At 43.9% G+C, this 15,095-nt stretch overlaps 1 protein-coding gene across 4 annotated transcripts in view; it reads right to left on the reverse strand.

Annotated features, from left to right (window-relative positions):
* The window catches only part of WNK3 (WNK lysine deficient protein kinase 3), a 168,277-nt gene that overhangs the window by 101,778 nt on the left and 51,404 nt on the right, over positions 1-15,095 (reverse strand). For all 4 annotated transcript variants that reach the window (XM_077283920.1, XM_077283921.1, XM_077283918.1 and 1 more), the window contains exon 3: positions 5,800-5,972. In XM_077283920.1, the coding sequence (XP_077140035.1) occupies positions 5,800-5,972 (173 nt within the window). The remainder of the gene's footprint in view (positions 1-5,799; positions 5,973-15,095) is intronic.

The raw sequence follows: 15,095 nt of genomic DNA on the forward strand, positions 1-15,095 counted from the left end.
CGTTCTACCTGCCGGTCTGCTGCGTCCCTGAGGGTTGAACTATCTGGCAGTGAAAGGAGGGTCTGTGCTGCTAGTCTAAAGACTGGGGGGTCCACTTCGGGTGGGTCTATCCACTCCTTGGTATCCTTCTGCAGGAAGGGGTACCTCGCCTCCAGATATTTGCGATTAGCGATTTTTTTCTCAGGCTGTGAGAACGGCTTTTTAAGGATCGCCTTAAACTCTGGGTGGCTAGAGAAAACCTTAGGCGGCTTCAGAGGTCCTTTAAAGGAAATCTTGTGTTCTGGGGCCTCTGGTGGCGGATCAGAAATGTCCAGCACCCGATGGATGGAAGAGATTAAGTCCTCAACTAGCGCAGTATTGCTAGGGGGGATTGGGATCAGGGACCCCTCCGTTTCCTTGTCTGAGTCGGAGTCACAGATGTCTTCCAAATCCTGTGTATCACTGAGGCGTCCCCTGCTGGGTGAGCTGGGGAGGAGGCATTCTCTGGTCGGGGATTGTGGAGATCTGCGTTGTCTGTCCCTGGAAGGGGACGGTCTAGCTGACCTGGAACTACGGTGTCTCTCCCTAGAAGGGGATGACCGACTGCTATGGGATGACGCAGATGGACTGTGGGTCCGCTTGAGTCCTGACCTAGACGTGGATGTGCCAGGGTCGTCCTGTCCCTGAGCCAAGCTCTCCCTTTGCTGGCTAACGGTCATAGCCGAGGCATGACTCTGCAGAGCCTGAAACAATGTGGAGGTTATGTTATCTATAGACTGCGTCATAGATTGCGACATCTGAGTGACCCATTCCGGCGTGGCATTAGACACCGAAGCATTGGCAGGGGCCTCTTGGGGCTCTGACACAGTAGTCTGAGTGCAGTCCTGGCAGTGTGGGTAGATACTGCCACTGGAGAGAGCGGTCCTGCAGGCTGTGCAGAATGCATAATAGCAGTCCTGCCTGGTTCTCTTGGACCTTGAGCCCGGCATAGTGCACAAGGGCTGCTATGCAGAGGACGTTACAGGGGTAGCTATGCAGAGAACCCTATAGGGGAGAGCCTTATAGGGAATATGGATTCACAGCCGAGTAAAAAAACCCAGCTGTGATCTTACCCCACCAGTTTGCTCCTAGGTCCAGCGCCGAAGATCCACAGTCCTGTGCCCCCCGGAGACTGGCTGGCCTGATCCTGCTGACCGGGAGATGCAGGGTTAATCCTTGCTGCAGTAGAAATGGCCGCCGAGGAGAAGAGTCAGGGGGAGAAGGGGCGGAGAGCTGAGAAAAAGGCGGCAAAGCTGTGTAAAAACGCGCCCTTTCTGTCTGGATCCGCCCCCTCTATGACACTATAGAGTGTCATATTTGTCATCCGGGGGGGCGGAGAGGAGGCGGCAGCTTCAGCTAGGCCGAAGCCGGGGCCTAAATTAGATGCCTGATGCCCAGAAGGGCTCCAGGCCGGCGCGAAAGTCCGGGAGGGGGCCAGATCTGAACCGGACCCCTCCGGATTTAAAGGCAGAAAAGCGGTGGGGCTGTAATCAGAAGGGGGGCCCGGTGAGGGGTCCCCCTGAGGCAGTATAGAGCTGGTGCTGCTGCAGAGACAGGGGCGCATGGGAGCCCTGTGTCTGTATTGTGCCATGCCTGCCTGCACTCCCCCCGGCCCCAACAGGAGCCCGCAGCTGAGCTGGGGTCCCTGGATGCAGGCGCAGTGTGCTAGCCCATTGCTGGGGGGTGCAGAGTGCTGCCTGTACAGGCCCTACCTGAGGCGTCTCAACCTAATACCCCCAGAGGGGGATTAGGGAGGGTGCTGTTGTCACCTTCAGGGGCCTTTTATCCTCGCCTCGACCTCAACCCAGAAACCAAAAGGAATTGGGGGAGGAGGGGGGGGTCTCGACTTCGAACCAGCACCCGAGGGACTGGGGAAGGAGCAACATGGGGAATAGCCATCTCTACTTCAACTGGGCACCCCGTGATAGCGGGCCAAGGAAGGAGCCATGCCGGGAGTCTCACAGGAGACCCACTTTTCTTCATCTGTAGTCCGTCGGAAAAAAATGGAGTAAAAGAAAAAAAATCTTAGGTGTGCCTCCCATGCGACACTAAGCAAAAACTGGAGAAGGCTGACGCCGTCCAGGGGTGTATACTGCAGAGGAGGAGCCATAGTTAATCTTTTTCAGTTTATGCATAGTGTCGCCTCCTAGTGGACAGCAGCATAACACCCATGGTCCTGTGTCCCCCAATGAGGCGACAGAGTAAATAACTTTCAAGTGCAATCTCTCGCATGGAATAGCCTTCTGTCGAGTTTCAAAGAAACTGAAGATTTCCTACAACAGTGTGTACTACTCCCTTCAAAAGGAGAGTACAAACAGGCTCTAACCAGAGTAGAAAGAGAATTGGGAGGCCCCGCTGCACAACTGAGCAACAAGACAAGGACATTAGAGTCTGTAGTTTGAGAAATCGACGCCTCACAGGTCCTCAACTGGCAGCTTCATTAAATAGTACACGCAAAACGCCAGAGTTAACGTCTACAGTGAAGAGGCAACTCCGGGATGCTGGCCTTCAGGGCAGAGTGGCAAAGAAAAAGCCATATCTGAGACTGGCTAAAAAAAGGATAAGATTAATATGGGCAAAAGAACACAGACATTGGACAGAGGAAGATTGGAAAAAAGTGTTATGGACAGACGAATCCAAGTTTGAGGTGTTTGGATCACACTGAAGAACATTTGTGAGATGCAGAACAACTGAAAAGATGCTGGAAGATTGCCTGACACCATCTGTCAAGCATGGTGGAGATAATGTGATGGCCTGGGGTTGCTTTGGTGCTGGTAAAGTGGGAGATTTGTACAAGGTAAAAGGGATATTGAATAAGGAAGGCTATCACTCCATTTTGCAACGCCATACCCTGTGGACAGCGCTTGATTGGAGCCAGTTTCATCTTACAACAGGACATTGACCCAAAGCACACCTCCAAATTATGCAAGAACTATTTAGGGAAGAAGCAGGCAGCTGGTATTCTATCTGTAATGGAGTGGCCAGCGCAGTCACCAGATCTCAACGCCACTGAGCTGTTGTGGGAGCAGCTTGACCGTATGGTACGCAAAAACTGCCCATCAAGCCAAACCAACTTGTGAGAGGGGCTTCTGGAAGCATGGGGGGGAATTTCTCCAGATTACCTCAGCAAATTAACTGCTAGAATGCCAAAGGTCTGCAATGCTGGAATTGCTGCAAAGGGACAAAAGCAAAGTTTGATGGAGAAAATTATTATTTAAAATAAAAATCTTTTTTTCGAACCTTGTCAATGTCTGAACTAGATTTTCAATACATTTGGCAACTCATTTGATTAATAAAAGTATGACTTTTCATGGAAAACACAAAATTGTCTGGGTGACCCTAAACTTTTGAACGGTAGTGTAAATATAAAGGAAAAGACACCATAAGGCTATGTTCACACACTGCATTTTTTATGCAAATTTTATGCTGCGTTTCACAGTACCAGCAAAGTCTATGATATTTCAGAAGTCTCATGCACATAGCTTGTTTTTTTTTCCTGACTTGGTTTTCACAAAATGCAGTATGTCACTTCTTTCAGCATTTTTCAGCCATTGAAAGCAATGGTTAGTGCAAAAAAGGCTGCAAAAACGCAGGCATCAGGTTTTGCTGAGTTCTTGGTAGCAAAACCTAATGAAATTGAATTAGATTTTTTAAAAGCAATAAACTATCAGCATGCATTACAGACAAATCTACCAAAAATGCAGTTAAAAAAAAAAACCCCCCAAAAAAACACCAAAACCTAAACAAAGTACGCAGCAAAAACTAAGCAACACCTGCAGCTTAACCCCTTAACCAGAGGTATTTTTGGTTTTGCATTTTTATTTATTTTTTGCTCCCCCTTCTTCCCAGAGCGATAACTTTTTTACTATTAAGTCAATATGGCCATGTGAGGGCTTGTTTTTTTGCGGAAAAAGGTGTAATTTTGAACAACACCATTGGTTTTAACATATCATGTACTGGAAAATGGAAAAAAAAATCCAAGTGCGGTGAAACTACATAAAAAAGTGCAATCCCACAGTTGCGTTTTTTTTTACTATGTTCACTAAATGCTAAAACTGACCGGCCATTATGGATGTCCAGGTCATTACGAGTTCATAGACGCCAAACATGTCTAGGTTCTTTTTTTATTTAAGTGGTGAAAAAAAATTACAAAGCTTGTTAAAAAAAAAAAAAAAAAAAGTTGCACCATTGTCAGATACCCGTAGCATCTCCATTTTTTGTTATCTGGGGCCAGGTGAGGGCTTATTTTTTGTGTACCGAGCTGACGTTTTTAATGATACCATTTTGGTGCAGATATGATCTTTTGATTGCCCGTTATTACATTTTAATGCAATGTTGCTTAGACCAAAAAAACATATTTCTGCCGTTTTGACTTTTTCACATTACGCCGTTTAGCGATCGGGTTAATTCTTTCTATACATTGATAGATCGGGCAATTCTGAACTCGGCGATACCAAATATGTGAATGATTTTTTAATTGCTTTATTTGAATGGGGCATAAGAGGGGCGAGTTGAACTTTTATGTTTTTTTAAATGTAAATTTTTTATTATTTTTTTTTTTTTTTACTTTTGCCATGCTTCAATAGTCTTCATGGGAAACTAGAAGCTGCCATAATCCGATCGACTCTGCTACATACAGGTGATGATCAGATCGCCTGTATGTAGCAGAATTGCTCACTTGCTATAAGCAATGAACACCGGGCGGCCCTCATCGCAATCCGGCAGTGACAACTTTAGAGGTCTGCTGGACACCTCTGGTTGTCATGACAACAATTCTGTGACCCGCGATCACATGATGGGGTCACCGATGGGCGGGATTTCCTCAGTTAAATGAGGCTGTCAGATTAACAGCAGCATTCAACTAGTTAACAGTGGCTGGCGGATCACGATTCCACCATCAGCTGTTAGAGGCACATGTCAGCTGATCAAAACAGCTGACATGTGCCGGAAAAGATGTGGGCTCAGTGCCGGAGCGGAGCCAACATCAAAGGGAGAGAGGGAGTCAGACATCGGTGTACTATTACGCCCGATGTCGCAAAAGGGTTAAACGTGGCAAGTAAGGGAAAAAAAAAAAACGCAGTGAAAACGCAAAGTGTGAACATAGCCAAAAGAAGGTTTTGCTTAGCTTTTTGGTGTTTTTTGTTTAGGTTTTGCAGAGTTTTTGTTAGGATACATTTGTCTGTTGTGCATGCTGAAGTTTAGGGCTTTAAAAAAAAAAAAAAAAATCTCATTGAGCTTAATTAGGTTTAGGCCCCAAAAACGCAGCAAAACCTGGTACCTGCATTTTTGCACTACCAATTGCTTTCCATGGGTGAAAAACACAAAAAAATGCTGAAAGAAGTGACATGCTGCATTTGGCAAAAAAACAAGCTCTGTGACAAAACAGTCAAGAAAAAAAAAAGGTGTGGGCATGAGATTTCTGAAATCTCAGACTTTGATGGTACTGTAAATCGCAGCTGAAAATTTGTACTACAAAAGTCTCAAAAACCCAACGTGTGAACATAGCCGTAGTCGATATAACACTAAGGCTATGCTAAATCTGGCCACACATGCCAGCCAATTTCCAGATGAACGTTCGTTTAGCTGACAGTTCTCTTAAGACTCCGAATGGCCGAGCATTCAGGTGTCTTTAAATGAGCAGAAAGCTGCTGCCATCTGTAGAGAAGCTTGGTGGTGACGCAGGAGCACAATCACACCTCTGCATATCAGCTGTAGACGGCATGTCAAACTCTATAAAACATCATCATGGAAACATCTGTGGACGGTGAAGTGTATATTTACGTTTTTAAAGTGCCAGACGTCATCAGTTCTGTCACTAGGACAATGCATTTCTTTCCCTTCAGTGAAGACTCCCAGGAATCGTAAAAACGCACGATGTTCGGATGCTGGAGCCCCTTTAACATCTCAGCTTCTTCTTTGAATCGTTGCTGCTCTGCTTTGGTTAGTTTTCGGTCCTAAAAAGGCAAAAAAAAAAATAGAATATTCTCTAATGTAAAAGCTCATGAAAACTGCTTCTGCGTTTTATTTTTTCTAGTTGAGCTCAGCAACCTTTTGACTTTACAGATTTGTTGTGGGACCATAACTCCCAGCATGCTAGGTCAGTCACAGGATGGACATATCAGTTAGTGCAGGAACAACAACTTGGTATTATCTGATTCAGCCATATTTGTATCATCACGCTGCACAATATTCCTGTCACACAGCGCTCTGCTCAAGTGTCAGCATCGACCCATATCTGTCAGATAAGTCTTTACTGTAACATTTGGATTGTGGAGTGAAGCGACCCATAAAAATTTGTGTCCTAGAGATAATCTGAGACGAGTACATTCGAGTGCATTGAAGTGAATCATGGCTGCAGGAGAAGGTCTGGTTCATCTATCCTGTATTTTTTCCGGGCCGTTTAGGCCTCGCGTGCTGCGCAGAGCACAAGGAGTTCCCTGGTTCTGTATTTACCCACTCTCCCACAGTTTACATAATTCACAAGAGAGGATGTGCCGGCAAAGAACCATAATTTTTAGGTCATCTTAAAAGGTGCAATCAATGACAAAAAGGAAGGAGTTATTGTTCCTTGTAAGACAGGTTTACACTGGGCAATGGTCAGGAATGAACGTTTCAGCAAATCATCACCCAGTGTAAGAAGCTCTTCAACGCAAAGAGATTATACCAGATTACATCGCATCATGACAAAATTGGCAGGATGCAAGGAATCATTTATACTGACCAATTACAGCAAATGAGCATTACTAGGAACGCCACCACCCGACGAATGAGCAAAACGGTTGTTCAGAGGGTGAAATCATTTTTTCAGGGACCTTAAAAACCATCATTCTTGGGAGCACAACATCCCGTGTAGACATTGTGCTGTCGAGAAAAATAACAGACCGCTCATTCAGTGCACATTGAAAGTGCAACTGACCTGTCTAAACAGGGTGCTTTACTATAGGACTACAAATAGGTGATCATTTAACGCCAAAAGTCATGCAAAACCTGCCTAAAGTCATCTTTTAAGTTTAACAGTCTTCCTACTTACAGTGCAATATAGCGGGGGTTAGAAAAATGATCGTGGCATTCCCAAGCCAGTCAGACCAGTGCATGTGACCAGAGAATGATCCCCAATTTAGGTGCATCGGCTTCTGGCATCCCAATATCAGTCCAGCTCATGTCAATAGGAAAGCAGCTAGAGAGCAATTTTCACACACACGATTGTTTTTACAAAATAAATAAATAAATAAATAAATGGAAACAACAGTGGAAAAGACCAAATTCCACTAGACAAGGATGGATGCTTTTGATTTTGGAGGAGAAAGCTGACAGGCTTATTGAGGTAAAGGCCCCAGCAATGTTGTGATCCTGCCCAAGCATGAACTACAAACATTTTGTCTTGGCAATTCCAAAATGAATGATTAGTGCTAAGATTCAGTTTGTTATAGGATATGAAAAACAAGAGAAAACATTGATGAAAAAGAGCGGCTCGTCAGGGAAGAAAACGTGCAGCGTTCAGAAAAAGAGCTCAGAGAAGCACGAAGTCTGAGGACTAGAAGGAAGGCGGCCGGAGAGGGACAGAAAGTAATCAGATCGGTGATCGATACTGAAACGGTTAAATGTAGAACATACAGAGCATGGCCCGATATACTTTTAATGAGGAGAGAGTATTGAATAGTAGGGTACATGAAAAAATGTCCCCGCAGGTGATAAGACTGAGCAGGAATCCAGTTATTATGAGCAACGCATTTACTTTATCTTTTTCTGTTTTAAAGAGTATTGGTACAACTCAAAATGTAACTGTATAGGATCTTATATTACTATATTACTCAAGATTGTAACATTTATTAACTAGTAGTGATGAGCGAGTATGCTCGTAACTCGAGTTTTCCCGAACATGCTCAGGTGGTGTCCAAGTATTTGGGCGTGCTGAGACATTTAGTTTTTGTAGCCGTAGCTGCATGATTTGATGCTGCTAGATAGGTAATCCCCACATGTATTCAGGCTAACAAACAGGCAATCCCTGCATGTGTTCAGTCAGCCCCCCGAGGAAGCCCACACGAAACGCACGTCGGGGCTGCATGGACCCTCACTAACCCTTTGATGTCGGCCTGCCCAGATGGTATAGTTTCAGTGGTTGTGTGTCCACAATAGTTACACAGAAGCTCCATATGCACCTTATCTATGATTAGCTGTTTTAATGTTATTGGTTTGTCAGGTTTTGTATAATTGTTTACTAAAATCACATTTTTAGTACTCTGTTTGGACATGTACTGCATGTGTTTGTGTAGGAATCATGTGTTCAGGTTGTCTAGCAGCCGCAAATCATGCAGCTACGGCGACAAAAACAAAATCTCTGAGCATGCCCAAATAGTTGGAGCCTACTCGACCATGCTGAAGAAAACTCGAGTAACGCGCATACTTGCTCATTACTATTAACTAGGCTGCGACCTTCCCCTCCCATCCCCACCTTCCTTACCTGCCACATTTTCGGGGGGGATTTCATAGATGCACTTTAATGAGCTGTAAATAAAGGGTTTTTTGTTTGGATATTCCAATAATTTGTTGGCATCTTTATTGTAATATATAGGGCTGAATTTTTATACTATTTTTTGCCCCCTTGGCTGTACAGCAGAGCTGATTGTGTCTCCTGGGTTTCAGCAGTTCCAGCTCCCTTTCTATACACATGACCGCTGGATCAGAAGGAGGAAACAAAATTAGTGCTTTCTATTACTATCCACACAGCGCTATAGCATTATTCAGTGCTATAAATAGAACAATTGGGAAGGCAGAGACAGTATAAACTGACCCGGCTTTCTATATGAGGAGCTCCCGCACGATTGCATACAGCCATTCTACTAAATAGTGATGTTTTAAAATGTCACTGAAGAGTAGAACGCAGGCTGCCCAGACACTTATAGTCTAAGGGCTGTCCATAAGTAGTTAATGGGTTTTTACCCGAATAATTAGTTAACTCCCCATACATAGGAATTACTGATTGCTGTGATCCCCAGTGATCTCAAGAACATAGGGAAAGGACTCTACAAAGCCTCATCTTAAATGAAGCGACGTGTGCATGTTTGACAGAGCACTGTACACAGCTTTCTCCGGCAGTCCCATAGGCAAAGAATGGAGGTGGAGGTCCACTACATGTAAAATGGTACTCTGCAGAGCCACATTCCCGTGCCCTGTTCTCGAGATATCACAGCAGACCACCACAGCAATCAGTAAGTTAGCCTTTAATTTTGGGAATACCACTTTAAAGGTTAGTTATGGCTTTTTAAATTATATACAACCATTACTTCCCCTTTTAATTCAATTAGTTACAATAGCCCCCCGATGGCATTGGAAGTAATTACATCTTGCCCATCATTCACGTGACCGATGCAGCCAGTCACATAACATTCAAACATCACCATTAAAAGATGTACTTAACGTCATCACTACTGAACCAGCACGGACCACAAGAGCGATGGGGGCTTCATGAAATAAATAATTATTTCCTTTTATAAAAAAAAAAAAAACATTCTCTACTCATTTCTCACTAGCAGAATCCCAGAAAACCATGACGAACATATGATGTGGCTCAAGTTCAACAGTTTTCAAAATGTCTGCTTGCTGTCAGTGACTTATTAGCTCAACCATCATTTCACAGTTAGTTACAGCCTTGTGATTCATTAGATTTCTTTTTATGGTCTCTCTCTTTAGTATTTTGTTCTATGAAACTTTCATGTAGACTCAGGAGAACCTTATGGACATGGATCTTTTTTCACCAATACGCGCGATGTCACTATTAGGCTTGCTCACACTGGCCTATATTCTCTTATGCAAAAGAATCAGTGTCACGGGGTTACCGAGAGTGTGGAGCCAGCGTCTGATTGCTCCTTCTCCGGAGCCAAGAAGAAGCACTTCGCAGTCATATTAAATGTGTTTATTTCTTCTGACAGAACAGGGGTTAATCGGCCATGTTGGAAATCCCTGTGCTCACAGCTGTGCTCGGTTAGCCACTCCTTTTCCCTTCATAATCTGGGCTGTTACTAATCCATGTCAGAGCTAGCATTTGCTGCATGGCTAATGGTGGGAGAGAAGTACATATGAGAAGGAGAGTTGAAGGAGTTTATTAGTGACTGTTGCTTGGTATATATGCGTGGTAATTCCTTTTCCTGCTCAGTTTTTGCTTATTCCCTTACCTTCACACCCCGCTGCATTCCTCTGTTACATGCGAGTAAGTATTTTGTATGCATGGAGTTTTCTATTATCCCTTGTCCACGTTGCCTTCTTTGTCAGGTTGGTGTATTACAGTGCACAGTAGCGCCCCCTCTTCCCTGGGTGGGGGAAGAGAACAGATGGAGGCCTAACTTAGGAGATAAGGCAAGGGTGGAGGCCCCGGCGTCTTTACCACCTTAAGTATCCGAGGAAGTAGGGCGAGCTAGGGCGCCTCCTAGTGTTAGGGACAGGGAAGGAGCCCCTGGTCCCAGGTCACCCGACAGCTGTGTTGTAACAAATCAGGCAGATTATGCTAATGTCACTTGGATCAAACTCTCTCAGAGGTTGATCGGAGTGTTACCTTAGTGTCATCAGATTCTCTCTCGTGAGAGAATTGCCTCAGAGGTGACATTCGAGTGCAGTCCATCGTTTCACATGCACCCACTAGACTTGTATGGGTGCGAGTGATCAGATTCAGATGCCTTCGATAATGTTGCTGCGAATCTTCATGAGAATAAAAGAACAGATCCGCACTGCCCCATAGTAGAATATTGGGCTGCGTGCTATACGAGAAAACAATCGGATAGCACCCAACCATGCTATAAGCTAGTATGAGCGAGCCCTTACTCTGGTGGGCTCGAAACTCTTGCCCTAAGAACAGAACATGAGCAGGACGGCTTTTCAGTCTTTGAATGTAAACAAAAATGCTTCAATTCACCAATAGCAAGATGTTATCTAGTAGAAAAAAAATAATTGAGACAGTATCACAATATTTTCTGACACACAAAATGATGACACTAATTTAAAGAAAAATAAAAAGCTTCTTTAATGTTCCCATTGCACCCACTGTAGGGGTGCGAGAACCTAATTAGGAGAAACACTGTATAAGTGAGCAGTATTTCACAGAGAAGCTTGGCAACTTTATTTTAATTAAACTGAAACTGTGGACCAGCAAAAAATAAACCAAACGCAAACTCCTAAATCCCAGTACGGCAAGATTGGATTAGGCTACAATTTCTGAATATAACGACTGTTCCCAGTTTTATCAGCAGGAGAGGAAAATTTGCTATGTCTTGTGATCAGACTGGGCCTGGCTGTGCTGGCGATATATGTCTAAAAACCAGAGGTCAAGCCAAAAACCATAGACTGCTCTCACTTTTTCAGCAAGTATTCCTGGAACGGAGATCCAAGGGGCAACTGACTGTAAAAGTTAAGTGAGCTTAAAGGCATCATCTCCCAAAACAGGGAAAATATATATATTTTTTATATACCCAAATGGACTTAACGTGCAGCAAAAAAATCAAAGTGTAGTTGAACATTTGCAGTATCCCATCTTCATAGGGAACATAAGGAGGATGTAATGTATGGGATCAGTCTCAGTCATCCCTGGTCCTTGCCCGCTGTGCTGGTGTAGAAGGGGATAATCCATCGGCACAGACTTATTTCCCCATTCTCACTATCTACGCATGACTTCGGCCCCAATCCTTGGAGACATCACTCACATTCCTTCTCGCTTACCACATCACTATTCTGACCCACATAGTCTTCCTTTTAATAGTACATTTTCAGTATTGTAGAAAATCTGGCTCTAACATCACAGCTGAAAAATGTCTCCATCCACTCTCCCCTTCGCTGTTTTACATATTCTTTAAGTGTGATCCTATTACTTTACAGGCTCTGAAAATCTGTAGGACATCCCTCCAACTTGATAGTGCAAGCAACAGCTAAAGGTACCTTCACACTGAGCGACTTAACAACGATATCGCTAGCGAGCCGTGACGTTGCAGCGTCCTGGATAGCGATATTGTTGTGTTTGACACGCAGCAGTGATCAGGATCCTGCTGTGACATCGTTGGTCGGAGCTAGAAGGCCAGCACCTTATTTCGTCGCTGGATCACCCGCTGACATCGCTGGATCGGTGTGTGTGACACCGATCCAGCGATGTCTTCACTGGTAACCAGGGTAAACATCAGGTTACTAAGCGCAGGGCCGCGCTTAGTAACCCGATGTTTACCCTGGTTACCATTGTAAATGTAAAAAAAAAACAAACAGTACATACTCACATTCCGGTGTCTGTCCCCTCGCCGTCAGCTTCCCGCACTAACTGTGCGCGCCGTCCGTAAAGCACAGCGGTGACGTCACCGCTGTGCTTTCCGGCCGGCGCTCACAGTCAGTGCAGGAAAGCACAGCGCCGGGGGACAGGCACCGGAATGTAAGTATGTAGTGTTTGGGTTTTTTTACATTTACACTGGTAACCAGGGTAAACATCGGGTTACTAAGCGCGGCCCTGCGCTTAGTAACCCGATGTTTACCCTGGTTACCAGGGGACTTCGGCATCGTTGGTCGCTGGAGAGCTGTCTGTGTGACAGCTCTCCAGCGACCACACAGTGACGAAACAGCGACGCTGCAGCGATCGGCATCGTTGTCTATATCGCTGCAGCGTCGCTTAATGTGACGGTACCTTAATACAATGGAGAGGACTGAAAGACCATTTCGCCCGGGTGACTAATTAGTTGTAGTATCTCTATCAGCAGGAATAACCTGTGTCCATGGCCCTGTATCAAATTCCTAGACATAACCAGAAGTTATTGGGATCTTACTTATCATACACATCTCATTTTTCTTATAGAAAAGAGATACATTTTTAAAAATCAACCCCTTTGAGGCCATAGGAGATTATGTTTGCATAAAAAAAATTTTAAAAAAATACCGTAGATAATGTTTGCTAATTTTTCAAGAAGGGGAAAATATTCATGAGAGTGTCTAAAATACATGATTTCCTATTCATTCATTTTTTTTCTTGTTTTTTTCAATTAAGGCCAATGGACATAACCCTCCAAACATACGGCATTGGTTCTCATAGGTTGGCACATTCCTGAATCTGGTTGTGAAGCTAAACTGTAAGAAAGCAAACATAAATATACATAAATCTGAGAAATATGTGAAATGCCGGTGAATTTCCACAACGATTTTTTCAAATATCTGAGATATTTACTACAGGATCTACCTGTCGGATCTGCAGCATGCAAAGCCAAAGAATGTGAACATGACCTGAGGCGATGTGCACACGTAGGAAAAGTGCTGCAGAATTTTCTGCACAAAATCTGCATCTCCTGGCAGAATCCGCAGCTGCGGATTTACCGCGGTTTTTATGCGGATTTTCAGCGGTTTTTGCCACTGCGGATTTTTAACTTGGAGGAGTGCAGAAACGCTGCAGATCCGCACAAAAGATGTGACATGCACTTCTTTGAAATCCGCCGCAATTCCGCACTGATTTTTCCGCACCACCAGCACAGCTTTTTTTTTTTTTCATCCCATTGATTTACATTGTACTGTACATCACAGTGCGGATCTGCATTTCTGCGTGGAAAAATCCGATGCGAATCCGCAGCAAATCCGTATCGTGTGCACATAGCCTAAAGGACAGTTTGTAAATGAGCTTTTTATTAGGTCTGAAGCAAAGCAGTGGCTTTTTCTGTAAACATGGTAGCAGCAAAAAACGTCACTATTATGACTACATCCTAGAGGACAGGAGGGAGCAATAGTCTGAAATCTGTTCTACAGACTGTGCAGACACTATGTTTAAGGGCAGCATTAGGAGCGCGGGTAGCACGAGAACGAGGTGCAACTGCTAAGTCTATTGTAAAAGGCTGCATGGTCTTGCACAAACCAAGAAGCCATTAACAATAAGCAAACAAACCATTTACAATTAATTTCTAATGATGCGCAGAAAGGGCATGCAACTTTTAGGGAATGGCTTCTTAGAAATCACAACTCAGAAAAGTGACAAACTACGAGAGAGCCCAGCTTTCCGCACCACTCTCCTGCTATACTTTAGATGTCTGTCGGGCGTCTCTACCATACACAAGAGCACTCGCTCAGCCGAGCACTCCTGTGATCTCTAGGAGAGCTCCACCAGTGGTTTATCTCAGAGAGAAAAAACTCCAATCTGCATCTGACTGGGGAAAGAGGATCAACGGTGGAGATCGCCGCCCTATATGTTACCACATGTCATAAGCCGAGAGGAAAGCAACACCCGCGAATGGACTATTACTGTGCACCTCAACATCCCCTCCCCAGAACCCCCGATTCCCTACCCGGTCACACTTAATTTTTTTCTTGCTTTGGCAACACTAATTGTATTTTGGTCCCGCTTAATAAAGCACATCTGAATTTGAATAGGATATGTGAAATTCGACATGCTGGATCCTTATCTCCTCTGACAATGATCTGTCGAGGGACCCATACAAATTAAACTGTGGATTGAACCTAATAAAATAGATTAGTTATAATGTACATGGAGGGGGCGAAGGGGTTTTAGTAATCTCCTCTAAGGAGCAGCAGGCAGTGAAGTAATTCACCACCATCTTCACACTTTCTTAAGTTGTACTGAGAGGGAGAAGGAAGGCACTGGGTCATTGAGAACCCGGCTGTTTACCAGGTAAATATTGATATTTTTTCCATTTTATTCAGTTTGCTCCTGTACAGTGGTTTCGTATGTTTGCCAATGGCAATGTAAAATGAAAACTTTCCTGCCATCTGGGTCTTAAAATCTGCAATGTTACTTTCCGCAATAGATTTTCAACTGTATATTTCACCCACTGTAATTGAGAAAGGGTAAAATAATATTATTATTATTATTATTATTATTATTATTATTAATAATAATAATAATAATAATAATAATAATAATAAATACACTACTAAATAAAAGAATTACTCCCAAAAACTTTCTACTCTTCCTTAGATTGGGGAAGAAACCAGTGGTAATCTATCAGCAAGCAATCCCCGATTATCCAAAAAAAAAAAAAAAAAAAAAAAAAAAAGGGCCAAGGATCCTATGAACCATGTTCTGCAGCCCTGCCTTCAATGCAGCAGATACGGTAAAA

Source organism: Ranitomeya variabilis, chromosome 2, assembly GCF_051348905.1.
Source record: "Ranitomeya variabilis isolate aRanVar5 chromosome 2, aRanVar5.hap1, whole genome shotgun sequence".
NCBI lineage: Eukaryota > Metazoa > Chordata > Amphibia > Anura > Dendrobatidae > Ranitomeya > Ranitomeya variabilis.